This window comes from Zootoca vivipara, chromosome Z1 (assembly GCF_965207765.1).
Source record: "Zootoca vivipara chromosome Z1, rZooViv2.hap1.1, whole genome shotgun sequence".
NCBI classification, from domain to species: domain Eukaryota; kingdom Metazoa; phylum Chordata; class Lepidosauria; order Squamata; family Lacertidae; genus Zootoca; species Zootoca vivipara.
Window position 1 is genome coordinate 21890850 of NC_142583.1, and position 27212 is coordinate 21918061.

At 43.6% G+C, this 27212-nt stretch overlaps 1 protein-coding gene across 7 annotated transcripts in view; it reads left to right on the forward strand.

Moving 5' to 3' along the window:
• The window catches only part of LNX1 (ligand of numb-protein X 1), a 126119-nt gene that overhangs the window by 63727 nt on the left and 35180 nt on the right, over positions 1–27212 (forward strand). For 4 of the 7 annotated variants that reach the window (XM_088659379.1, XM_035112090.3, XM_035112091.3 and 1 more), the window contains 2 exons: positions 19195–19436; positions 21289–21438. In XM_088659379.1, coding sequence (XP_088515505.1) covers positions 19195–19436; positions 21289–21438 — 392 coding nt within the window. Of the gene's footprint in view, positions 1–19194; positions 19437–21288; positions 21439–25654; positions 25796–27212 lie in introns of all 7 variants that reach the window. The other 3 variants (XM_088659373.1, XM_088659360.1, XM_088659370.1) reach the window with 1 other exon arrangement.

A 27212-nucleotide genomic window follows, 5' to 3' on the forward strand; every position in this document is an offset into this window, starting at 1 on the left:
TTTCCATCGATATATAATTTTATGGCACTACTCCCAAAATAAGTGGTGGTAATGAGCCATCAAACCTCGGAAACACACTTTCCCCAAAAGGTTTCCACAGTTTTGGCCACTAGTGTAGATAATACTGTAGGATGATGCTGATGAAAAGGATGACGTATGGCTGACTGGTGATGACAGAAACAGCACCTAGAAAGGCATCTTTTCTCTTGTGCTGAGGATGGTGGTGCAGGGCTCTCTGAGATCCACTCGTTCAGCTCTCTCTTAGAAACTGCTGGCCGTGGTGTTGCTACAGCTCCATGCGGTTTATGCCTCCTCTGTGTGTGTGCTCTCAGCCCACAGGGGACACTTTGAACACTCAGCTGCATGCCAAGAAACAGAAAATCATTTTGAAGCCCCAAAAGATAGAATGGCTGACAGAGAAGGTCACTAAACCCTCACCAGCTGCTCTACTCCTTGAAGCTCGGAGGCAGATTCATCACAAAGGTCGAGGCTGCTTAATAAAAATATAATAAAAAATTAAAATCCACCGGGTGTGCTTCAGTGTTACAAGGACAGACCTACAGGCAACTGTAGGGGTTGAGCTGAGAATCCTCTTCTTGTCCATCATGAATTAAATGGGTGAATTGCTTTTCGTATTGCCAGAACAGCACAGTGTTCTCACAGCCATCAGATAAAGGCTGCGAGATCCATGATTGTCTCTGTCAGGCCGCCAAAGCTAGGCCAAGCTAGGTTAATTGTAACAGAGCAGGGCAGGCTGAGCTAGGCCTGGCAATGCACGAAAGCAGCTCACTTTCATTCCATACTGTTAGGGTGCCTGCTGCGCTTGTTCCTCTGTGCAAGGGTGGCCTTCCATTGCACAGATGGGACATTTGTCCGGGAGTGGGTAGGGCTATCTAACCTGCAGCCAGGTATGCAAGCATAGCTCCCCACTGCTCACCAGCAACATAGCCAGTCAGCTTGACCTCCTTGGCAGTGGTTGCACTTCTACCGCAAGGACTGGACACTTTCTGCATAAAGAAACTGCTCACAAATGGAGGGGTGTTTAACATTTATAGATGTTCTCCATTCTGCACCTAAGTCTGTGGTCCTGCGCTCACATACTTTGGGCAGTAACATGGACTCAGCAGGAGTTGGTTTGGATTTGGCTATATCAGGCATAGGCAAACTCGGCCCTCCAGATGTTTTGGGACTACAATTCCCATCATCCCTAGCTACGGTAACAGGACCAGTGGTCAGGGATGATGGGAGTTGTAGTCTCAAGACACCTGGAGGGCCAGGTTTGCCTATGCCTGGGCTCTATGGACCAGCTATAAGGCCCCCCTGAGCCCCATGAGAAACTTCTGAATGAGCTGCAGTACCTCCTCCTGGCCCATATTGGCAGCAGTGGATAGCTAGCTTAAGGCACCAGTGATTTCCCCTTTCTGGCATTGTGAGCGGAGTCTGGTCATCTGGTTCGAGACCTCTGGCACTTTATAGAGCGGCAGATTGTTTCCACTGGTAGGTGTTCAGTCAAACTGCTCTGTTGATTTGTACCATCAAGTCTCAGTTTAAGTGGTTTATAGCTTGTTAACATGTTTACTTAGATGCAAGTCCCAACACAGTTTACTTCCATTCAATTCATTACAGGGAGATGCATGGGTGTTGCCGAACCATGCATCATTTTTCAACTCTCTGGTAACATGTAGTTGAAATTTCTACTTCCAGACACCATTTCACTGCTTTGCGCTTGAAGTGGGTGGGGAAATGCAAACTGGTGATGTCTTGCTATGTGTCTTTTCAACCATGTACCACTTAGAAGATTCAGTGGGGAGATGGTGATTGCCAGCCCTAATGTATTTCTCCATAACTGGAACTTTGGATGTAACTTTGTTATTTCATAAACTTTGATGCCCAACAGACTGATTCATCAGATGCACAAAGGAGATTAGAACATGGTAGCTTTATGTATTCATAGATTTAAGTACAGTGGAGGGCACATCAATTAGATAACAAAGTATACGTAAAGGCATTTTGACAGCTGAACTGAAATAAGCAAATACATTAGTTTTGAATGCAATTTTATAGACGGGGTTGATGAAAATGAGGCCATTAGTTTGCAGGATAAGATAGATCTAAAAGAACAAAACTGACGAGGGGAAATCAAACCATAGTTAATAGCTTCTGACCTACATTTTCCCATCATTCATTTTTTGCTCAATGAATCTTGCATTCAATAAGCCTAGATGCTCACTTCACCATCATTCAGGCCCACAGCACAGTCTGTTTGAAGAAGCAGTAGAGTTCTTACATCCCAAGTGTGGTCTAACATGCTTTGCTGGCATAAGTTGCACCAAACATGATATTGGTGTGCTCAGCCACGGGACCACCCCTTCTCAAATAGCTGCAAGCAGGCCTCTTTGATTCTTTTTGTACCCTACCAGCTGAAACCCATCCTTCTCCTATAAAGAAAAACCCCCTTATATTAGAGAAAAGGGATCTGGTAACAGATGCCAGTGGTCTTCAGTGAAACTAGATGCAGGGTAGTCCTAGCAGGCTGCCCCACTTACAGCAAATGAAGTTCATGGCGTTGTTTTCTACCCAGAAACAGGCTGTACTAAAATATCGTTATTTCCTAGCAGAATATGTTATGCATCATTTCCAGTTGTCATATTGGGACTTTTCTGACAACAATTACCCTTATTCACTCTTCCCCAAGGGGAGTATTATGTTGTTGTTGCGGGCAGGACACAAAAAGGCCCCCTGTTTAGGCAGAGTGTAGTAAATATCCACTTTTCAGTTTTTTTCAAATAACTGTTTTCCCCCAGTATACTTTGGAGTGCCCATTCCCAAAGTTCCTGATTCTAGCTCATTGGGAAGTACCCTAACAATGTTGACTCCTCATTAAGTCATTGAAGTTTAACTATACAGTGGTACCTCGGGTTTAAGAACTTAATTTGTTCTGGAGGTCCTGAAACTGTTCTTAACCTGAGATACCACTTTAGCTAATGGGGCCTCCTGCTGCCACCGCGCCACCGCCATGCAATTTCTGTTCTCATCCTGAAGCAAAGTTCTTAACCTGAGGTACTATTTCTGGGTTATCAGAGTCTGTAACCTGAAGCGCCTGTAACCCAAGGTACCACTTGTATGTCCATATTTCCAAGGAAGAGTCAATGGAATGAATTCTGCCATTCCAACTATTTAGGAAGTGAATTAGTTTGTTCATTATCTGCAAACACTACACTACACTACACATCTGCTGTCAAATCAGGATAATAAATATATATAATTTGCGGGGGGGGGCATATATCATCCTTGCTCAAGATTCAGCCTTGGATATTTTCCATTTCTTATTTTGAGAAATGCAAAAGATTGTATTTACAGGTCTACTATTCCTTCTCTTCATTCTGCAAGATCCCCTTCCTTTGGCAAAGCAGAACTCCAACGGAAGGAGTCGGCAGAAGGGAAATATATGCACATGAATTTGTGTGTGTATTTTTCATGTACATTCTGGGCCCTCCCATTGCATTGGACTTGAGAGACCTTGTGTAATGGTCAAGGAATGCAATATTCATGTATCTTCTTCCGGGATCCAAATTTATTCTTGTATTACCCTTGATATAGCTACACAAGGAAAACATTAAGCTGGCCTCTGCTTTTTCTTGGACTGTGCTTGGAATAAGCTGGCTAATGTGCAAATTATTTTGACAACTGATCCAAAACACAGGAGAAGACAAGTTTGTTGACATCTTGTTGGTGTGGTTTGAGGTTAAACAGGAAACTTTACAAGTAGAGCATCATTACAATGCCATAAATGAAAAATGTATTATATAGGTTGTTTTTTTATGATAACCTGTGAACCTTAGACCTCAAACACTGAAGACCTCTTTAATCATTACCATTTTCTCTATATTGAGATTAGGGTGATGCCCTTAAATCAGGTGTGGGGAACATGCAGCCACAGTCAGCATTGCCAGTAGTGAGGAATGATGGGAGTTGTAGTCCAACAATATCTGGAGGGTCACAAGCTCACCCTGCTTTAAAGTGCAGCAACTCCAGATGACCCCTTTAGTTGTTTGGTTGGGCCAACCTTGGATTAGAAAGGGTTTTGCATCTGAATTTTTAATATTTGTACATGTATGAAATTTGTTGATATTTTTGTACATCCCTCATTCCGTTTGGAAGCGCAGCTGTTCCCAGCAGCTGGGGATTGAAGGGACGTGACTATATGTTCTGTTCTGGCCATGTCATGTTCACGTAAAACTAGTGTCTTAATTCTAGTCTTTAACACCTGGGAGGTTCTCCTAGAACTGTGTGTGTGTGTTGAAAGCAAGAATCTGCTCTAACATTCTTTATTACATGGATGTTTGTCCTTTGTTATTGTATGCTGTTCTCCCTCGCTAAATGTGCAGTGTGTACTTTTTGGACAATTTCTTAATCTCATGATTTGGAATAGTGCTTGGGTCCTAAGTGTTGTTTTGCCACCATCACCAATGAGACTTTTTTCTTTCCAAATTTCCTTCTCCCAGAAGAGATTAAATTCCAGGACATTCTTGTTGTATCCATCCAAGACATGAAGATAATAAGAGTGGACAGTAAGAGTTGCTACATTTCACATTGCATGTGCACAGCTTTTGAATTTGGCAACTGTAGTAGAACAGAAAACTTTAAGATGGAGAGTAGATGTAAAGTCTCATTAGCTGCATGGTGGTAGCAGAAGCGGGATTACAGAAGCAGGAGAAATTTGGCTGGGCTTTCATTTTTATACAAATCTAGTGAATTCAACTTCCAGTCAAAGTGAAACACAGTTATCCTTTCCAAATTTCGCTATGCGGTTCTTCAACCAAAAGATGTGTATAGGAATGCATAGGTTAGGGGCAAAATGCGAAAATTGTTAGCAAAATATTTGGCAAGACTGGATACAAATATGTGTTTAGGAGAAGTGTGCACTAAAAAACTGAAATTTTCACTAGGACTTTTTTAAAATCACAAACTTGATGCAAAAATGTAGCAAAGGAATAAATGAGAAATGGAGAGAAACTGACGTACATCCATAAGGATGATGTACATCCTTAAACTGACGTACATCCATAAACCAGATTAATACATATTGCAGTTTACTGCAAGCTGGTGCCTTCCAGACATTGCTGGAGAGCACCAGCTTGGGGAATGGTGGTATAACTCTATATTTAACCATTCTTTAGCTATAACGCCAACAAGGGGACTTCCAAACATTTTTTGCTACTGTTAGACAGATAGTTCTTGAAGCAGGATGTCCTCATTAACCCTTGCAAGGGTTTTGACCAACCATTACTTTACAAGCACAAAGCTCCCCCTGATTCTCATGAGGATTCCACTTATCTACCCTGCTAGGAGGAAGCAAAACAAGGATTTACTCGCTTCTTCCAGCTTGGATGATGTGGTCCGTCAGTGATTGAATCAACATGCTGGTCACTCACCATACACTATAATATCTGTAAGAAGTCATAACATGGAGATACATGACCTAAACATGGGGGGGGGGAAGCTTATGGGAGGCAAGCTACACTAAATTACTTACTGGTAAAAAATAATAATGAACCCTAATTCAGACCAGATGCACATTCTGAGAGTATGTTTCACTCTGCATCACTCCCTTGCTTCTCTGTCATCAAGTTTCATCCTTTGCAATCTATCTTCAATATCCACGTCAGTTATTTGATGGCTGCTGCATCAAATAACTCCTTGAAACATACGAAAAGTCTCTTGGGGGTCTTTTCATTTGCAATTAATGCAAACTTATTTTCATCCAGGTTTCTCCAACTATTGGTTGTTGAGATGTTTCCGCCGCTCAGTAAATACCGTGTTTCTCATATTATAAGACACGTCTTATATTTATTTTTTCCTCAAAAAAACACACTATGGCTTATTTTCAAGGGATGTCTTATTTTTTTCCTCCTCCTCCTGCCATGGCCGGCATTGCTGCTGCGCCTATCACTATGTCTTATTTTCGGGGTATGGCTTATATTCCTTGAATGCTTAAGAATCCTGCTATGGCTTATTTTATGGGTATGTCTTAAAATATGAGAAACAGGGTACATGCCGACAAGCAATTAAAAATCTATACTCTGGGATGCCATGCAGTACCACTGAGCATCAGGGGAGCTTTGCAGACAATGGTGAGAATTTCTGCTTAATGGAAGGAGCCTGCTTTGCGTGTCCTGTGCCATGGAAGGCCAGGGGAACAAAAATAGCATTTGGCAAGCATGCACACTTCTACCACTTCAGCGTGGTTTGTACACATCAGTTATGCTTCATAGCTCCTGTTTTCCACATGTGACTGTGGATGGCTTTTGTTTTGTTTGAATGAGAAATAATGCATGATTGGGGGGGGAGAAACACTGTTTTTCCTCCTGTTTTGCTCAACATATCCCATGGCTTAAAAACGTTTGACTGTCATTCTCTCACCCCAGATAATTCTGGGAACTGTAGCAGTATGAAGAAGCGGCTAGCAGCTTATCAAACTAGGATTCTCAAGAATCTTTGGTATATACCATTAGAGCAGTGGTTCCCAACCTTTTTTTGGCCATGCCCCACCTAAGCACCTCTAAAATCCTGGTGCCCCACCCCCGTGACATATAATTCTTCTTATTATTTTTTTTAAAAAGTGAACTCCTGTTCATGTGGAGGAAGCCTAAAAGAAGAAGAAGAAGAAGAGTTTGGATTTGATATCCCACTTTATCATTACCCAAAGGAGTCTCATAGTGGCTAACATTCTCCTTTCCCTTCCTACCCCACAACAAACACTCTGTGAGGTGAGTGGGGCTGAGAGACTTCAAAGAAGTGTGACTAGCCCAAGGACAACCAGCAGCTGCATGTGGAGTAGCGGAAACGCAAACCCGGTTCACCAGATTACAAGTCTAGCACTCTTAACCACTATACCACACTGGCTCTCAAAAGGCCATTACTTGGTCTAAACAAGCTTCCAAATTGCCCCCCTTAAAAATCAAATTGCCCCCCTATGGGGCGTGTGCCCCACATTAGGAACCATGGCATTAGAGTGAGGGCTCACCCACACCTGTGCTTTCTAGGCATGGGTCTGAGCGGTTTTGCCTTTGCCATGTCACTTTCCCCTGGAAAGCCTTCTCTTTAGCAATAAATTGGAGCAAGCAGTAGTCCATGGAATACCCGGTTGCCATTTGCTCTGATTCTGTGCTAAACTGCAGGTTTCCCCGGGGGAAAGCAGTGGGCAGGTGGAAGTGTGGATAGGCCCTTTAAAGAGGTACAAAACTTACACAAATAAGTAGTGTAGACAGCATATCTACCAGACCCATAGGCCCTAAGGTCACTCAGTCATCTGCACCAGTTACTAGGGAAGGAAATAGTACCCACTGGCAGAGAGTCTCTCTCTTTTCCCATTCGCTCACAAGAATATACCAACCAGCCTCTTCCCACAGCCCCTTGGAAGATGGGGGTGCTGATGGTTATGTTTATATCCCACCTTTCCTCCAAGGCGCTTAAGGTGGCATACATGATTCCCCTTCTCTCCATGTTCTCCTAGCAGCAACCCTGGAGTTCACTGGAGGGTGGTGACTGCTCCAGTGAACTCCATGGCCAAGTGAGGTCTTGAACCCCACTCTCCCAAGTTCCATTCCAGCCCTCCAATTGCCACACCACACTGGCCATGAAGACACATCAATAAATGCTGTCAGTAGGGTGAAAAATATCCCCCTATCCCCAGTGCTATTTTTTCTAGAAAAAGAGGTACCAGAACTCACTATGATCACCTCCCTCATTCTCTTGAGAATGGCAACGGCACCGGCCTGAGAGGTGCTGGAACTGAGTTCCTGAGAGCTGGCGGGGAAAGCCCTGCCTATCTCTGAGATATGGGGATAGATTTGGCATTTCTGTCTGTTGCAGCACCTGGTCCTTGTTTTTGTGTCTCTGTTATGTGACCTGTTGTTGCTGGTGAGTAGCAGTTTTAGTTTTAGGGGTGTTTAAGTGAGGGCTGTCATGCCACTCAAAGCCGGTGAGAAGGAGGTGCCCTTGTCCAAAAATGGCTGTGGATCCTTGATGATACATAGGAGCTATACATGACAACAAATAGTGTTCTGTCACTATTCTGGCCTGTCATATGCAATTCCTGGGCACCAATCTGACCTAATTAATCTGCTTCTTTACTTCACTGGATGGGTGTTATGATCTGAGAAACCCGTCAGATGTACATCTCCGTTGAACGGACCAGAAGAACAGATGGGGTTGTACCTTAGAGCTTAGATGTAGGCCATGGGTTTTGTGGTGTGTTCTGGATAGTAGCTGGAAGCATGTAGATATGTGTAGAGGGTTGTAGGCTTCTAATATAAGGTGGTGCTTATAGGTCCGTCATGTTAATAGCACCGCAGTGCCCAGAAAGTACATACCTGTTGTATGGACTAATCCTGGCCTTGTTTGGTGGGGCAAAAGTTGTCAGACGTTTGGTAATCTTCTGAGATGCCTCCTGTCTGTGAATCCAGAAGACACTTGAAGAAAATAGTTACTGAAGAAAATGTTGGTGGAAGAATGATGATAAGTTAGGCCAGGGCTCTTCCCCCCCCCCCAGGGGAAACTCACAGGAACTCAGTTCAGGCATCTCTCTGGTGGGTGCCATTGCCATTCTAAAAGAATGAGGGAGGTGTTCATTGTGGGTTCCAGCTCTTTTTCTAGAAAAAATAGCACTGAGTTAGGCCCATGGCAAACAGAAAAATCCAGCAGCAGTATGTCATTGCATGAAATGGCAAGTTTGAAAGCGAATTTGCAGAGAAGTAGTGTCTATATTGCTTTTGTGTCTGGAAGTGGGAGAGTTTGCAACTTAATTTGCGGAAGCAGGAAAGTAAATGTTAAAGTATATTTTAAAGTGAAGCCTTTGGGGAATTGGGGAGACACACACTTGCAAATATAACTATTCAAATCTACAATATGCTAGAAGGAAGAAAAGATAAATAAATAGTCCAAGGAAACTAGATATATCCATGGGTATACTGTAAAGACTTCAGCCTGTGCTCAATCTTGCCTTTAGTCAGAATTTTGGAGCTGTTTGCAAATGGATACCATGAGGGCTAGTGGCTTGTTGTTTTTTTCCCAAAAGAGAAAGCTAAGATTATCAGGGTAAAAAAAATCCCAGAGTTTCCCCATCTGGGACATTATAAGGAATAGTCCTTTCTATGGTAGATCTAAGAGCATTATATATCTAAAAGCTGGTCATTTTGGGAGGATTAGCCATCTGTGTTGACAGGCTGTTACAGCTATACTTACAGAAAGCAAGCAGGATTTGTTTTAAATATGTCTGCATTCATTCTGTCAGCACTTCATATGCTTGATGCAATGTGGTATACAGGACATGAGAGTGAAAGTCACTCTCATCCAGAGGTGATGGTTTTGGAATACATATGCATTCCTAGTCCATGGGGGATAACCACAAGTAGGATAACAGATATATAATGGCCTTAGGGTAGCTGATTTGGGCACATTGAGAAACAGAAGTGTATCCTAGTCTGGTCAATGCCTGGATAAGAGACTGCCAGGGTTACCCATGTATGCTGTTCTGAGCTTCCTCAAAGAAAAGTAACATATGCAGGAGTATTGCTATGTCCTTAAAAAATTCAGGTCAGAGGCCCATGACCAATATTTGCATAACACTTGCACATGCTAATTTATTTCCAGATAAATAGAAGCAAATTTCAGAGGGAAAGAAACCCTGTAAGCAACATATTATTTTAAATGAAAGTTTTTAAAAGGCCAGGTGAAGAGGCAGGAAGTCTGGGTCCAGGTGCAGAAGAACCAAGGATCGGGGCCCCCTGAGTTGCTCCATTAGCAATGCCCCCTGGATATTCGTAAAGAGCTGTCCATTTTCTGGATTGCCTCCTCAGTGGCAAAAGTTTGTGGAGAGAAACAATGGGTGGTAAGCAGCTGCTTTTGACTCAGGGTAGACCATCTTGGAATTCATCAACACGCCTGAGTCAGGACCATTGATTTCAACAGGTCTCCTCTGAGTAAGGCTTAGTTGAATGCCACACAATACTGGTTACTTTCTACCCAGGCAATGAAGGGAAAATCCCCAAATATTTATGTGAGTGAGACGTCACCAAAACCAATAAAGAAAAGAAAATATAAAATATTTAGGTTGGTATGGTCCCTCAGAATAACTGACACAGACGATGTTTTCTGAGCAGGAAAGCTACAGAGACTCTCCAGCTCAAGGGAAGGGGGGTGATGGGAGAATCAAACAGTCTGCTATCTCCTCAACATGGCGGCTGCATTCCTTGCAGCATCCCCTCCCACCTTCTTCCTGCCCCACCACCATGGAAACATAGGAAGTTGCTTCATTGTAGTCATACCCCATCTCAATATTGTCTACACCTGACGGTCAGTGGCTCTCCAAGGTTTCAGCCATCAGCTTTACCCGGCCCTTTCTGGGGAAACCAGGGATTGAGCCTGAGACCTTCTACGCTCAAGGCAGGTGTGCTCCCCTCATAGATGGCGCTCGTGGACCTGTCAGCTTTGGCAATGTCAGCCTACAGTTCAAGGAGGACTGTGATGATATTTGCATGTGTTCTTAGTTTGAAAATAAGCCACGTTGGGCAATATTTGGGAAAACATGAATCTTGATTTAAAATAAAAAAATTAAGAAAACCTAAGGAAATGTTTCAAACAGCATCATGAAGGCAAGAAACAATTTGTTCAAATGTGGTGTGGGGTATTAATATAAGACTCCCACATTCAAGTCATGTGGCTAAGATTGGAGTAGAAATCTACTATTTCTTGACAGAAAAAGAGAGAGAGAGAGAGAGATAATTTTCTTCCCTCTAAACCAAGGAGACCCTGTTGTGCCAGGGTTATAGGCACATGCTGTCATTCACTTTTGTTCTTAAAAAGGTTCTTTGCAAGTTGCTAGAGGTCAGATTTCGAATTGATCAGGTCAGGAGAATCACTGTCTGTCTTTTCTTCCTCTCTTTTTTTGTTTTTAATTAAAAACCTTTATTTGCAATATTTCCTCTCCATCCATCTCATGTCCTTCTCACCAGCAACTTGGCAACTGATTTACATCTTTAAACTTTTAACCACCAACCCTTTGCAGGCACGCTAACGAAAGGATTTGATGTGCTTTCTTTGGACAACGTGGGTTATTTACTGCTCATTTCTATTGGGACGCGCTGTCCGTTGAAATGTCTATACCTAAAAGAGCCAGTGGGGGATGAAGGTCGGAGGTATTAAGGTCATGGAGGTCAGAGGTAAATGTCACTAAATCCAGACTTCTGGGAGGCTATTAACACCATGTTCCCTCAAATGCAGAGGTGTAAAGACAGTGTTCAATTGTTTGCAGTGATCTGCCTGAGGCTTCTCTCAGCATCTCCAAGCCACTAGAGCCAGGAGGCCAGTGAAGTCTGGAGCCTAATCTTTAAAAGATGCTTCGAACCAAGCCCAGGGCAGCACTTAAAAACTATTCAATGCTTCAAATGTGGGCACTGCTGCCCCCAATTTTGTATTGGCACAAGTTTCACAAATCAGCACCCCTGAGCTAATAATAGGAGGTTTTAGATGGCATAAGAAACCCAGTGGTACCTGATATAATCCGAAACTTGTAGAAGCACTGCAAGGTTAACATGAAATGTCAAAGGAAGTGTATAGAAATAAGGGGTGCGTCATCACAGCTCAGTGTTCAGAGTGGCATGCCAATGTTTTTGAATGTTCAGCATGAATGTATAATACAAGCTGGATGCTCACAAAATGCTAGGAATGTGGAGGGAAATGTAGCTCCGTTGCACATAAGAGGTCCTAGATTTAATTCTGGCATCTCTAGGTTGGGGTTGGAACAGACTCCAGTCTGTGCTCTGGAGAGTCGCTACCAGTCAGTGCAGTCGATATTGAGCTAAATGGACCAGTGGCTTGTCCCTAAAATAGGCTACAGTTTCTAAGTACAAGAAGGGCTTCCACAGAATCATTAAAGCTTTTTCTGTAACTCCTGTAACACAGGCACATATATTTGCTAATTTCATTTTGCAAGAACACAGATTTCTTATACTAGATCCATTTAGCCCAGCATAATGCTAAACAGTGGTGTAGTGTTTTGTTCATGAATCTGGGGCACATGTTGCTTTCCCTCCACGCTTCTCTTGCACCATGGCTGCAAGGAGGGGATTGGAAGCTTTTGCTTCCACTTTCAGCTAGTCACAGTTTAGTGTTGTATTGGAACCCTAAACTGCAATTAATTTTAACTAGAGTTTAGAGGGGCAAGTGGACTTTACAAACCACAGTTTGAGACTAGTGTGTTTCAGTAAACTGTAGACTGACCACACTTTATTTGGGGGTGGGTGGGTGTTTTTGAACTAATGATAAAACGTAATTAGATGTACTGGAGAAGGAGAGATGGACGAGGAAATAGGCAAGCCTGAGGTCTGTGCACATAACACTAAACGGAATTCAGTACTGAGTCCAAACTAGATCAATATATAGTGATTGGTTGGTGGAAATGCTGTTAAGTCTGGGGTTATGGTTGTAGTAGCACCAGTGGCATTAAAACCATGCATGTTCCGCCCAAGCCAGAACACAGAGAGTTCTTTTTGCTGTACTGAATACCTTCTGCAAACATAGGGATACTCTTTTTTCATCGTTTACCTTTTCTACATTTGGCCCTGCAAACTGCTTTTGACAGTCCCTTTTGTACAGCTTGAAATATATTGTTGGGAAAAGGGGTATCTTCCCACCAAAATTAAGAACTTTCCAAAATCTACATGTTTTCGACTGGATATAAAGCTTTGCTGGCTATGAGTAGCTAGTTGCACAATTTCTCTGAATTTTGATCTAAATCATTTGGATTTAAAGTTTGGCTTCCCTCCCCCCAAGAAATGGTTCCGTTTCCCACCCTACCCAAGGGATTGTAGAATAACACAGATTCATGCCCAATCAAGCAAGACATTAGAAGCTTTCAGATTATATTGGCAATGTACTGTGAAACAGCCATGCATTTTAAGAGCATTTGTTCCAGTTTCTTATTTTTTAATACTTCATAATAACTATAGCAATATTATCTTCATGAGACAAACAGGCACACCCTCTCTTGCTTTGTTTTTTTAAGTAAAGATGATAGAGCCTTTTGGCATCCATCCCTTCGGCCTGTAGCCTATGGTGCATTGACAGAGAATACAGGAGGCTTTGCAGGCATAATCGCATATCCTTAGCTGTTGCAGGATTGGGCACAATCCCTCTGCTATTGGTCACAAACAACATCTTGCTGGGGCAAAGGTTGGTGCCGTGTAGTAGAAAATAAGCAGGGAAGTCCTAGCTCTAAATCTCTCTTATTGGGCGGTCTTACACACGCCTTTTTCTCACACTACAGGGATAATATCACTGGCCCTACCTTACAGGATTGTGAGGATTGCTGAGGTGATGCATATTAAGCTTTTTTCATGTCACGGAGCTTGAATTGGAAACCACATGATCCATTGATGGGGGATGTTCAGCTGAGATAGACCCACACACCCACACCCACACCCACACACCAACATCAGAATGACAGCATTCCTCCCTATTTATTTACAATTCACTTTTGGGGAAGCAAAATGAGGAACCTGTTAGGGACCAAACAGCTCGAACCAAGGACATGAGTGCTTTCTTGCCTGTGCACCAAGCAGCAGGAACTGATGACCCAAGCTGCTTCTCATTCACACAAATATGACAGGTAATAAATGGGCCCATGGCCAGGCAAATAACGGTTGGGGACACAACATCAGTGGGATCATGTCTGGTCAGACATTATGTCTACTATATGGCTGCACCCATGTGGGAATGCTGCCAAAGGAGGTGCTTCTCAAACTATCTGATGTGATGCATCAGCCATTTCCTCCCACCCCATATGCCAGGGACCAATACCATATTTCCCCCCTGAAGCACCCCACCCAACCTGAACTTTGGTGGAGTTGTTGATGACCAGCAGCTGATGGTTTACAGATCACCACCAGTCTGTGGACCACCACTCCAGGTAGTACTGGTTTGCAACATCTGAATGAGCTTTCTTTTGAACCAAGGACAAATAGAAGCTGTTGATGGGCACTGTCAGAGATGTGATAATAATAATAATAATTTATTATTTATACCCCGCCCATCTGGCCGGGTTCCCCCAGCCACTCTGGGCGGCTTCCAACAAAACAGAAATTCTAAAATACAGAGATCCATCAAACATTAAAATACAGAAATCCATCAAACATTAAAAGCTTCCCTAAACAGGGCTGCCTTGAGATGCCTTCTAAAGGTCTGGTAATTGTTGTTCTCTTTGACCTCTAGTGGGAGGGCATTCCACAGGGTGGGTGCCACTACCGAGAAGGCCCTCTGCCTGGTTCCCTGTAACTTGGCTTCTCGTAGTGAGGGAACCGCCAGAAGGCCCTCGGAGCTGGACCTCAGTGTCCGGGCAGAACGATGGGGGTGGAGACGCTCCTTCAGGTATACCGGACCGAGGCCGTTTAGGGCTTTAAAGGTCAACACCAACACTTTGAATTGTGCTCGGAAACGTACTGGGAGCCAATGTAGGTCTTTCAGGACCGGTGTTATGTGGTCTCGGCGGCCGCTCCCAGTCACCAGTCTAGCTGCCGCATTCTGGATTAGTTGTAGTTTCCGGGTCACCTTCAAAGGTAGCCCCACGTAGAGCGCATTGCAGTAGTCCAAGCGAGAGATAACTAGAGCATGCACCACTCTGGAGAGACAGTCAGTGGGCAGGTAGGGACTCAGCCTGCGTACCAGATGGAGCTGATAAACAGCTGTCTTGGACACAGAGTTGACCTGTGCCTCCATGGACAGCTGTGAGTCTAAGATGACTCCCAGGCTGCGCACCTGGTCTTTCAGGGGCACAGTTACCCCATTCAGGACCAGGGAGTCCTCCACACCCGCCCGCCTCCTGTCCCCCACAAACAGTACTTCTGTCTTGTCAGGATTCAATCTCAATCTGTTAGCCGCCATCCATCCTCCAACCGCCTCCAAGCACTCACACAGGACCTTCACCGCCTTCACTGGTTCTGATTTAAAAGAGAGGTAGAGCTGGGTATCATCAGCATACTGATGGACACCCAGCCCAAACCCCCTGATGATCTCTCCCAGCGGCTGCATATAGATGTTAAAAAGCATGGGGGAGAGGACAGAACCCTGAGGCACCCCACAAGTGAGAGCCCAGGGGTCTGAACACTCATCCCCCACCACCACTTTCTGAACACGGCCCAGGAGGAAGGAGCGGAACCACTGCATGACGGTGCCCCCAGCTCCCAAACCCTCTAGACGATCCAGAAGGATGTTATGGTCGATGGTGTCAAAAGCCGCTGAGAGATCCAGCAGAACAAGGAAACAGCTGTTACCTTTGTCCCTAGCCCGCCGGAGATCATCGACCAGTGCGACCAAGGCAGTTTCAGTCCCATGATGAGGCCTGAATCCTGACTGGAAGGGATCCAAATGGTCCGCTTCTTCCAGGCGTGCCTGAAGTTGTTCAGCAACCACTCGCTCAATCACCTTGCCCAAGAATGGAAGATTTGAGACTGGGCGATAGTTGGCCATATTGGCCGGATCTAAAGATGGTTTTTTAAGAAGCGGTTTAATAACCGCCTCTTTCAGCGGGTCTGGGAAGGCTCCCTCATGGAGAGAAGCATTTACCAACCCGCGAAGCCCATCGCCCAGCCCTTCCTGGCTAGCTTTTATAAGCCAGGATGGGCAAGGATCAAGGAGACAGGTGGTTGGTTTCACTCGTCGAAGCAGCCTGTCCACATCCTCGGAGGTAACAGATTGAAATTGATCCCACAAAACTTGACTAGACAGGACTCTAGCACTCCCCCGCCCCGGCCCTGCTCCCACGGTGGAGTCTACCTCTTCCCGAATCTGAGCGACTTTATCTGCAAAAAACTTTGCAAAATCATTGCAGGAGATCATGTGGCCCGTACTGGGCCCGGATGGAGCAGGTGGTTCCGCTAAATTGTGAACCACCTGGAAGAGTCTCCTGCTGCTGTTTTCTGCAGATGCGATGGAGACGGTGAAGAAGGTCCTCTTCGCTGTCGCCATTGCCACTTGGTAGGCTCGAAGTTGAGCTCTAGCCCGTGTCCGGTCTGATTCAAAATGAGTTTTCCGCCACCGGCGCTCTAGCCGTCTCAACGACTGTTTCATCGCCCTCAGCGCCGGGGCTGTTCAGTGGCAGAAAGACTATTAGCAGTGTCCTGAAGCTGTTTCTTAATGGCCTGTTTTGGAAGGCAGACAATTAAGCCATATGGAAATTAAACAGGAACTGTTCCAATGTGATCAGACTTAGCCATGAACCACTGTTCTTATAGAGAGGAATTTGTTGGCTTAATGCTGTTTTCTTTTATCTAAATAGTGTCAGCATAAGTAGTCTCTGAAAGGCAGCAGTAGCTGCTGTGGCAGATAGTGTTGTACATTTGAGGTACAGATGTTTGTCTGAAAGGAGTAATGCATGTTCTTGGGGCTTCCCACCATATAAATACACAACAAAATAGTCATTATTTGCAGTGGCTTACATATGGTGTACAGGAGAGTTGTCACCAACATTTAGTCTAAAGTTACTTTCAAAATAAGTGCAGTGGGTCTTGACTAGGAAAAACATCACAATCATTGTACTTAACATTTGTATAGCACTTTGCTGTGTTCAAAGTGTTGTGCATGCATTCTTTAGTTGTAATCCACACAACAATCCTGTAAATGTTGCAAAGTAAATATAAGTCAGTGCTTTAGTTGAAGGGACTTCAGCTGAGGTGTAGAGTATCTTGCCTAGCAACTCCTAGTGAAAACACCTTTTCATGTGTCAGTGGCAGATGCTTGTAGGAGCATCCTTCACAGGCACCAAAAAGTGGCGCTACTAATTTCATGCAGCTTAGGTGTGAGCCAGCCCTGAAAGGCAAAGAAAGAAGTGGCTGGGCAGAAACAGAACAGGGAGGAACAAGTTCAGCTAGGGAGCAGCATGGCAGAAAGCACTCTTCATTAGGCAGTTTGCTGGCATGCATTCCATACGTTAAAGCAGCATTGTCTTGTTAAGGGCTACCGCTGTTTCAGGAGTTCCTTCACAGAGGACATTTGTATGAAAGTCATTGGCTAACCTTAGCCAAGAGAACGATAACAGAAAAGAGAACAATAGCAGAAAGTGGGGCAAGCCCATTAGAGACTGATTAAAAAGCGGAATTCATTGCAAGCAGAAGCATGTTTTGAACCTTTGCAGTGGCAGAATGGGGTTGGTTCTGGAGATAAGTGACAGGCAATTTCCTCAGAGTGGCCTGGTTTTTATGGTTATTGTGCGACTCTCATTAAGGATTCAATTCATCTTGAGTGCTCCTCGTGGTGAGGCAGTCAGGCATTTCTCAAAGTGTGAAAACCGTGTGCGCATGCATGAGCAAGAGATAATTTTTTTTGGCCATTCCCATGTAACAATAAGCTGTGAAAACAACTGTGTGTGTACGCATTTGAATAATATGTGTTTAAATTCTGGGTCTTCTGAGCCATGTCAGCGTCTCTTTGCAGACTCAGCCTCTGATTTGGTGAGTTGCAAGTTGTGTAGCTATGATTGTTCACTTTCCCGTCTCAGAATCTTGTGGAGTTCTTCCAGTCGTCTCTTCCAGCTGCAACTCCCAAAGTGGTCCCTTTCCCCAGGGAACTCTGAGGGTGGGTGTTTTTCACAATCAAGCGGTGTATGAATTTTATGAAATAAAATAAATAGTTAAACTATGGAGATCACTCACACTCAACTTATATGGCTTTGAAACAGGATATACAAATTCATTGAAGATAAGGCTATCCATGAAGATAATTATGCTTTGCCTCCATGATTGGAGGCAGCATGCTACCAGTTACTGGAAACCACAGGTGCAGAGAGTGCTCTTGCGCTTGGCTTCTGCTTGTGAGCTTCCCATGGGCAGCTGGTCGGCTGCAGTGTGAACAGGATGATTGGACTAAGTGGGCCTGATCCAGCAGGCTCTTCTTATGTCTTATGTCCTTGCACTAAATTTCAAAAAAGAGAATAAGTTGTTGGTGTGCGCACGCATGTGTATTCATGTGTATGCATTCATAATAACCAGATGTGCAGGTGTGCTTGAGGAATAATGCATGTGACTGGGGGAAGAGGGACTGTCCCTTTGTCCCTCCTTAAATGGTGCCCCTGCACTTCTTGCTTTTCTTGCCATAGTATCATAGAGTTGGAAGGGTCCATGAGGGTCATCTAGTCCAAGCCCCTGCAATGCAAGAATCTTTCACCCAACGTAGGGCTGAAACCTACAACCCTGGGATTAAGAGTCTCATGCTCTGCCGACTGAGCTAGGGAGCTTGAAAATGAGCATATGACCAGAGGGCAGGTGGGGAGCCTATGTGGGAGAGACTTTTGTTACCAGGCCTAAACCTATGACCACCCGAAGCATCCCAACTCTCACTAAGAGGCAGGTGGCTCAACAACGAAGGCCTATTTCAGTGAGCTTATGGGAAAGCCTTTTGCAAAGGCGGTGGGAACACTGAATCTGGAAGGCAGATGCAACGGCGCTCGCAAAGTGACGGCTGCTGTGACAGACACTGTTTGTCATGGTGTAGAGCCCAGCAGCCTCCTATGTGTGTGGCTTTTTCCTTCCTCAAACGTAAGCTGACACAGACAAGCTTTCGTGCCTCACACTGCCCTCTTTCATTAGCCAAAGACAAAGAGCTGATTATAGGCTCCGTTCTTTGTTGTGATCAGTCACCTGCCTCTCTGTTTCCTATGCAGTGGAACTGCAGCCACAAACAGGCCTGTGTTGGTAGAATGGGGCTCTTCATCAAAAAGTAGACTTTTCACGTGAATTAATAACTTAATCCATTATGGTTAGATGTCCCCTCCCCCTCCCCCCTCCTATTTAGTTCTGGGAAAACATGACATGCCAAAAAGCTTTTCATAGTGTTGCTCCCTGTCCAGTCTAATTTATTGTTTAATAAAATGAATTCATGTTAACTGCTGGGCCTTGTTACTGTTAACTTAATATGATGAAAGCTAACAGTCTGCTCAGAAAACTGAACATGGTAAGATAGAGTCACCTTTTCTTTTCTTTTCTGTCCCATGTTGTTTCTGGTCAAACAGTTTTAGTGAATTTCGCCTCATTAACAAAAAAACAAAAACAAAAAAAACCAAACACAATTGTCTGTCTCCATTTGCTTCAAGTAGATCTGAACAGTTTTCACAACATGATGTTTCTCTTTCCCTTCTTTGTTTAGGTGTAAAGGAGCATCTCATTACGGCCTTACCAAGGAACGAAAACGGCGTTCGCAGGATGGATCTCCCGATTCTAATGCCCCTTTAACTGTAGCCGCCCTTGGCCCTGAGCTCTCTGCTTCTGCCACCATAGCCTTAATGACAGATGAGCCAGGCCTAATCAATCCAGCCTTTAGCACCACCTCAGAAGACAACCAGCCAGGAGCCACCTCTGCAGATCTCCACAGAAGCAACCAAACTAGAAGTAAGAAGCAGAGAGAAGCTCCTCAGATTTTGCCCGCTTCTCCCTGAATGACCCCTCTTCTGTCATATATACTTGTCGGAAGATATTTCATAATTTTTGGAGAGCAGAAAAACCTGGTATTAAACTGTGGGGGTCTTGAGATCCTAGCAGAACAATCCAGATCCCAGGGTTGAGTTTGGGGGTGGGGGGTGGGTCTGTGCTGGCACCAAATTGGGGGGACAGAGTGCATTAGGATCCAGTGAATTCATGCAAGCTCTGTTTCATCTCTGCCCTGCCTCCATGGTGCTGGCTATTGCTGGTGGCAGCATTCCATGTACCACACTTACCATGAAAGCCATGGGAACCTCTATAGTGATTGACACAACCCCCAGGCTAGTGTGTGCAAGTCAGTGGTTGCTGCATCCTAACTCCCTCCAGCAGCATAGATCGGGGGTTAGGGTTACTCTATAAATCAGCTAACGGTCACACAATGTACAAAATAACACAAATGTTCGCAAATTTTCAGTGGGAAGAGTGCTACCAATGTTCTAGACAGCAAAAGCAGGGAGGCATTATGAAACATTCGAAATCAAATTCTGATATGACCTCATTGATGACGAAATACTTGAGATTTCACTATGGTGTGGGGCAGTTTAGCAGCACAAACATACCCAGCCTTACGTTTCTCCATTCATTTTGCATATATAGAGATGTCACAAAAGCAGCCAAAGGCTTTGTAATACTGTGTTGGGGTGGTAGAATGAGAATAATGAGATGCACAAACTGCACAAGAAGTGCAGGAACTTCTCAAGTCATGTGCCTCACTGTAAAGATGTGAGTCACTTTGTATGTCTTTCACCTCCGCATATACTTCTGTGTGACATCTGGCAATGCAGTCCCAGGTTTTGTTATCGGTTCTAGCTCGCTGTTATCTGAGCATCACATATCACTACATAACAACATCCAGTTTTCGGCTTGCTTATCTGATCATGGGCCCACAGAATCTCTCATTTTTATGAGTTATTACTGATACCATATGAAATCTGTGAACAAAATTGGAAACATAGAGAATTGCTGTCAAAAAAAGTGCCAAACGTTTTTGAATCAGAAAATGCACCGATTCAGGAAAATAGTCTACCCCTTCAGCAACCTACAAAAACAACATTAAAAAATCCTGACAGTAGTACTGGCATATATATATATATATATATATATATATATATATATATATAGTTATTTTTTACCTTTAAACCTGGAATCTGATTGTTTGTTATCAGCCCTAAAGAAAAGGAGTAACGTGTTACGGATTCATTAGGCCACATTTATAATAGTGGGTATTGTTTGAAGAACAACAATTTGGCCTTTGAAGACACATTGTTACGACTTAGTACTGCTTTTCAAAAATAAAGAGGATAATAGCCTATTCCAGCAAATTCAGGGAAGGAATCACAGCTTCTTGCAATGAAGACTCTCAGTGCCCCCCCCCACTCCGCTTTTCTTTTCTTTTTGCAATCATGTGACTTTGGTATGGCATTAATAGTATTACAAATGCTCCAGTCATATGAATTACACTGGTCAGAGTGAAATTCTGCAGTGCCAGTGCAAAAATAATTGCTTTTGGGGACTATTGTGGAATTGCTAATCAATATTAAGCCCTGCAAGTCTGTTTTGGGGGACGACAGGTACAAAATAAGAGGGTGGGGGGATATATGTAACTGTGAAGCAAGGGCAAAAGTGTGTCTCTCTGTGTATTCCTTTAATAGTTCTCAGAACATTCCTTTAATAGTTCTCAGAACAAGTATTGAGGTCTTTATCCCAAACCTACTTAATTTTATTCCTTTAAAAAATAAATCTCTCTCTCCCTTTGCTGCAGCTCGACATTTTGAACGTTCTTCTATAAGGAGCAGGTCTTTTAAAAAAATAAACAGAGCTTTTAGTGTTCTTCGGAGGACAAAAAGTGGGAGTGCCGTTGCTAACCAAGCTGAGAGGGAGAGTGGTGACCATTTGGTTGCCTTGGAGGAAGGTAATAATTTTTATTCTTAAAATGTTATCTTTTTAAATAGTTGATTGTTTAATTTTAACATGTGAAAACAGAAAATACTTTGTGGGAAATTGTGTAGGAATCTTGTGAATGCCAAATTCTTGAGCCAGAAGTTAAAGATGTTATTCTGTGCAGCAAGCTCCGTAGAAACTTATAATAAAAGTAAAAATAAAAAATACCCCACACATCCAAGAATTACCAAACCTTTAAAAAGCATCTCAAGGCAGCCCTGTTTAGGGAAGCTCTTAATGTTTGATGGATTTCTCTATTTTAATATTCTGTTGGAAGCCGCCCAGAGTGGCTGGGGGAACCCGGCCAGATGGGCGGGGTATAAATAAATTATTATTATTATTATTATTATTATTATTATTATTATTATTATTATCTGGCTGGGTTGCTATAATGTACCTTTCCTTACAGCTTTCACAAGACAGTTTGTCATTGATTGTGTCATTGGTGTGGGTGAACTTGGATTTCTGCTTAGTGTATGATATACTTTGTTTCTTTTTCCTTGGTAAAATGAACTAAAAAATAAATAAAAATTCTTCACCATTAGAGGTGAGAATAGGTTTTCTTCCATGGATAGTGTACTACATACAAGGGCCAGCACACCTATGAGGCAGACTGAAGCAGTTGCCTCAGGCAGCAAAATCCCAAAGGCGCTGGAGAAATGGTTGCAGTGATGGCTTCAGAGTTCCAGAGAGATCATGCTGGAACTTGGAAGCCACCACTGCAGCTCCCATGGAGAAGGTGGGGCTGCCGCTACCAGAACCCGGAAACTGCAGCCACACAATCCCAGTAAGCATGACTTTGACTGGGGTGAGGGCACTTTACCATTCTCCTCTTACTCCCTGATCCTAAAGCTATTGTAGTACCTTTAATGCCAACAACATGGGGAGGTATTGAGGGATATACAGTATATATACAGAGGAATGGTATGTTTCCTATACAGCAGAGTTCAAGGGATTTATACACTTAGCACATCTGGTAGGAAGAATAAATGACTAATCAGAATTGGGCCTCATTTCATCTTCGATGTGGAGACTGTGGTTTTGCAGGGAGAATTCTGGGAGGATTGTGGGTTTGAAGGAAACAACATTTAAGCAAGGCCCCAATTGCCTGTTGGCTGTCAGCTGTCACCCTCTAGCTTCTAGAATCCTCCTGATCCATCAAAATTCGTGTTCATTTAATCCTGTCAAGGTTCAAGAGCTGGTTGTTTCTAAAATTATATTTCCTATTTCATGCTCCCGCTGAGGTCAGCTGCAGTTCAGATGGTTTAAATGCCAGTATTATTTTAACTTTCCTTTCGGTAGCTGTCAGCTTAGCTTCAGTTTGTGTCTAGACGTATGTCCCCTGACAATAAACATTTAGTCAAAGTGTGATTTTAAAAGATCTAGCTTTGTCTCTTTTATCAAGGCCTACACAGAAAGATAGGGAAGGTAGAACCCCACAGGGAACAAGAAGCTGTCTTCCTTAAGCCACCTTCTTTAAGCAACATTAACAGCTGCCCATGCAAAAGCAGCCTTGAGGCACCAGTAAGATGTGAGAAGTAGCAGGCTCTTCATTTGAGTAACCTCCGTTGTATATGTTTGTGAGGCCTGAGCCCTGTCCTGTGCCTTCTTGATCTTCTGCCTGTTTTCCCTTTCCTGTTCTCCATTACACTGCAATTCAGAGACTCTTTCTCTGCTAAAGTAAGGTGGGATGGGAAATTAATGGAAAATAAATTTCTGAGGTGTTTCTGCTGTCAGGAATTAGTCATAGAAGCATAGAGTTAGAAGGGACCCCAAGGGCCGTCTGGTGCAACCCCCTGCAATGCAGGAATCTCAGCTAAAGCATCCATGACAGATGGCCAACCAAACTCTGCTTAAAATCCTCCAAGGAAGGAGGGTCCACCACCTCTTGTGGGAGTCTGTTCCACTGTTGAACAGCTTTTACTGTCAGAAAGTTCTTCCTGATATTTAGTCAGAATCTCCTTTCTTGTAACTTGGTGTTTCGAGTCCTGCCCTCCAGAACAGGAGAAAACAAGCTTGTAGTCCTATCCTGTGAATGCTCACAAACACATCAGTGCCCACCCATGCCAACAATGTCACACACACACACACACACACACACACACACACACACACACACACACACACACACACCAGTCACGCCTGTAGTTTGGGTGGTGGCCGCAGTGCGTGACTGTGGCAGTTTCAGCAGCAGTTTCTGTGGCAGCACTACATAAGCTGCTGCCACTGTGACTGAAGCAGTTTCGCTGGTACCTTCTCCGGTGGTGTTGAGCAAGCCCCCGCCATTGAGAGGTGGTCATAGTTTTCCAGAACAAGAAAGAGCACCCCAATCTGCTGAGATGTTTTGCCAGCACTTTTGTCACATCGGATAAGAGCATACAGAGCATTTCCTCTGTTTCTGGAGCACACTGACCACTTATCAATGGCAGTAGCTGTATGCTGCTTCAGAAATCAGCGAAGCCATGGTCAAACCAGCTACGGTAAAAAGTGGTATTATTTATGAGGGGTTGGTGGGCCAGGTCAGACCAGATCCCCATTCATGTAAATCAAGGTTTCCCAGACTTTTGGACTACAACTCCCATCATCCCTCGCTAGCAGGACCAGTGGTCAGGAATGATGGGAATTGTAGTCCAAAACCAGCTGGAGACTCAAGTTTAGGAAACTATGCTGTGAATCATCCCTGATCACCATTCCTGATGCCCACTGGTCCCCCTGAAACAATATGTGGCAGGTGTCAAACTATTGCCACTCTTGTATTTATACATGTTTCCTGTTGTGGCAGAAATTAGACTGCACTCCTTTATTTTTAACCAGTGCTATTCAAATGAACGTTTTCTAGTACAATCAAGATACTGATTCAGAAGTCTGGTATCAATTTTATAATGTCCCTGTATATGGAATAGGCTGAACTAAGAGCTCATTCACACTTCTGCTTGTCCCATGCGTAGAAAACATGAGTCTGGGTGGTTTTCCACTTTCCACGAGTCAAAGCAGTTTTGCCCATGCCGCACAGGGAAAACCCGCTCTTTAACTCTAAATAGGAGAAACGTCAGTCTGGACAAAAACCAAATTGCCGTTTGGACCGACTGAGCAACATTAATTCTGAGCAGTTATTTGCAAAGGACTGTCTTGAAATTTGTTGCAGAAGAAGATGAGCACATAGCCTAACAATCTTCACTGAATTCAGAGAGCATACACACCACATATATTTCATCACAAAGATAACTTCTAAAAACAAACAACTGTTTGCCTGGAAATTCAGGTCCATGTGTATGGGATATATGGAGATGACTGATACAAACAGAAGAAGGCATATGAGACACGAGAACAGAAAACTCTAACAGACCAGATAGTTTATGCTGGAGATTGGTCAAAATCTGGACCAGACAGGCTTGTGGATGCAGTTTTGATCCTGGGATAGAGTTTGTAGCCCAAATATGGCAAAACCCTGTTAGTAGCAATCTCAGTGGAGCTGACAGATGACTTGGTGATAAGCAGAGCATAAATAGCTAGATAACAGAAGAAATCTGGTGGGATTTCGACTGTTTGAGATAAGTCATTGATTTAGCTTGCCTGTACAAAGCAGAAAGCGGAGCAGAGAAAAGGGAAATGTGATTATTTATCCGACTAAGTAGGATCTTAAATTCAAGGAGGTATTTTTTAACTTGGAAGCAATCATATCTAAGTAATTCTACCCGAACTATTTTTGAAAAGATAAATGCATCATGTGAGTAGTAATTGTTTTTTAAGTAGTAGATATTAAAAAGGCAAAATTGTTCAAAGAATCCACTTTAGTAAAGAATATGTACAAAGTGTTTTTGCTGCCTCCGTAAAAAAAGAAAGTAGGAAATACATCAAAACATCTTGCTGAGACAAATGACAATTACGTCAATGCCGGTTCCACTTTAGATAGAACTTTTAGACCTGGCTATTGGGTTGCTAGGTCCATTCCTTCCTGCCCACTGTTTCACAATCTCCTGAATTTGAAATATAGTTAACAGAAACCAAGAAGGGTGTCTTAGCCATGCTTTTAAAACAATAAATTAATTGCAGCACCCAAGTTTTCTTTCTGTAGAGGTGTTCCCTGAAGTAAGGACCTACCGGTAACATCTTATTCTTCAGGAAATATTCTTCAGCAGTACACCAGATATTTCTGCACGGAGATGATGTTTTATTATTATTGACAGATCCAGTGCACCCTGCCCCACAAACGCACGCAGCAAAATCACGAAGCAGAATCGGCAAAAGCAAGACAGAAAGTATACTTCTCTCTAGGTTTGGCAGTTCATCGCTGTGTAAGAGATGGAAGTTTGAGGGGAGAAAGCAAGGTATGCGATGGTTAGGATTTCCCTTTACTGGAAGGCTTTTCAAAACGGGATGAAAAGTAGCTAACAAGAAGAATTAGAACACAGGAAAGCAAGGCTCTTGGGAATGGGATTTTGAATGGGATTTTGAATGAAGCCCATTTCTGTCAGTAGGTAAGAAATGGAGACACTTGATCTAGTTGGCAATGTCAACATATGTTTGCATCCAAATGCCACTATTACTATACTGGAATTGATTATTGCTGGTAGTTTTGTGTTTAACGGGTTATGGAAACGCCTTCCTTTGAATGTTAGAGCTGATTTGCACTTGTAGGTCATCCGAATGTGGTGGTATCCTTGGGCAGCTGCCAGGCCTCTGTGTTCCAGCAGGGCCCATTGCCAATGCCTTCCCTAAGACCTCTGGTCAGCAGTGGGTGGGGTGAAACACCGTGTTAATTTCCCTCCGTTTTAATTTCCCCAGTGTAGTAGTGCTTCAGGGCACTTTGGGAAATTAAAATACTGGCTTGACACCCGGTGCTGTTTTGAGAGCTTCTTCTGACTGCCAAATAAGGCCGTGGGCATGCGTCGCTGACATACGAGGGACAGCATCTCCTCAGGCTACCTCAAACTTAGAACCAGCTTCCCATGCATGACAATACTTACAAAGCTAAGGTGTGAGTGTGTCAGACTTGTGTTGATAAACATGTGCAGTAGAGGTACACTCATTGGGAAGCTGGGATTGCATGTGGCTCTCTGTTGAGCGTCCACTCTGGACAACTAGCAGGGACAGATAAGGGAAGTATGAAATCTGAGTGTTTGTTATGACATAATCATAACTGGAGCTGTACTTGCTCCTGTTAATACACATGACACTGCTGTTGGTGATGTGAAACAACCTATACCAGGCATAGGCAAACTCCAGCCCTCCAGATGTTTGGGTCTACAATTCCCATCATCCCTGACCACTGGTCCTGTTAGCTAGGGATGATGGGAGTTGTAGGCCAAAACATCGGGGGGGGGGTCAGAGTTTGCCATTCGAAGTGCATTCTTTCCCTCAAAGAATTCTGGGCATTCTAGTTTGTGAAGGATTGTTGAAAAATTATAAATCTCTGAGGCGTAAACTACAGAGACCAGAATTCTTTCAGAGGGAAAATGAGAATTGAATGTGCTATAAAGATCTAGGTTTTGTCACTGAATCTTGCAATTGAAACGTGGGTAGAATACAGGTGGCATAAGAGCCTGGTTTTCAGCACTTTGATAGGGGAAAGGATTGGGTGAGGGTGAATCTTCAGTAAGTGATTTTGTTTCAGCTAGCTGCTAGACAGTTTTCTGTGAAATTCAAGGTTTGATATTGCATTTTGGTTGGTACCGTAGTACTGGATTCTGTCATTGAGGCCTTCTCTAGCCTTGGAACAATAAAGGATTTAATATGGCAACATTA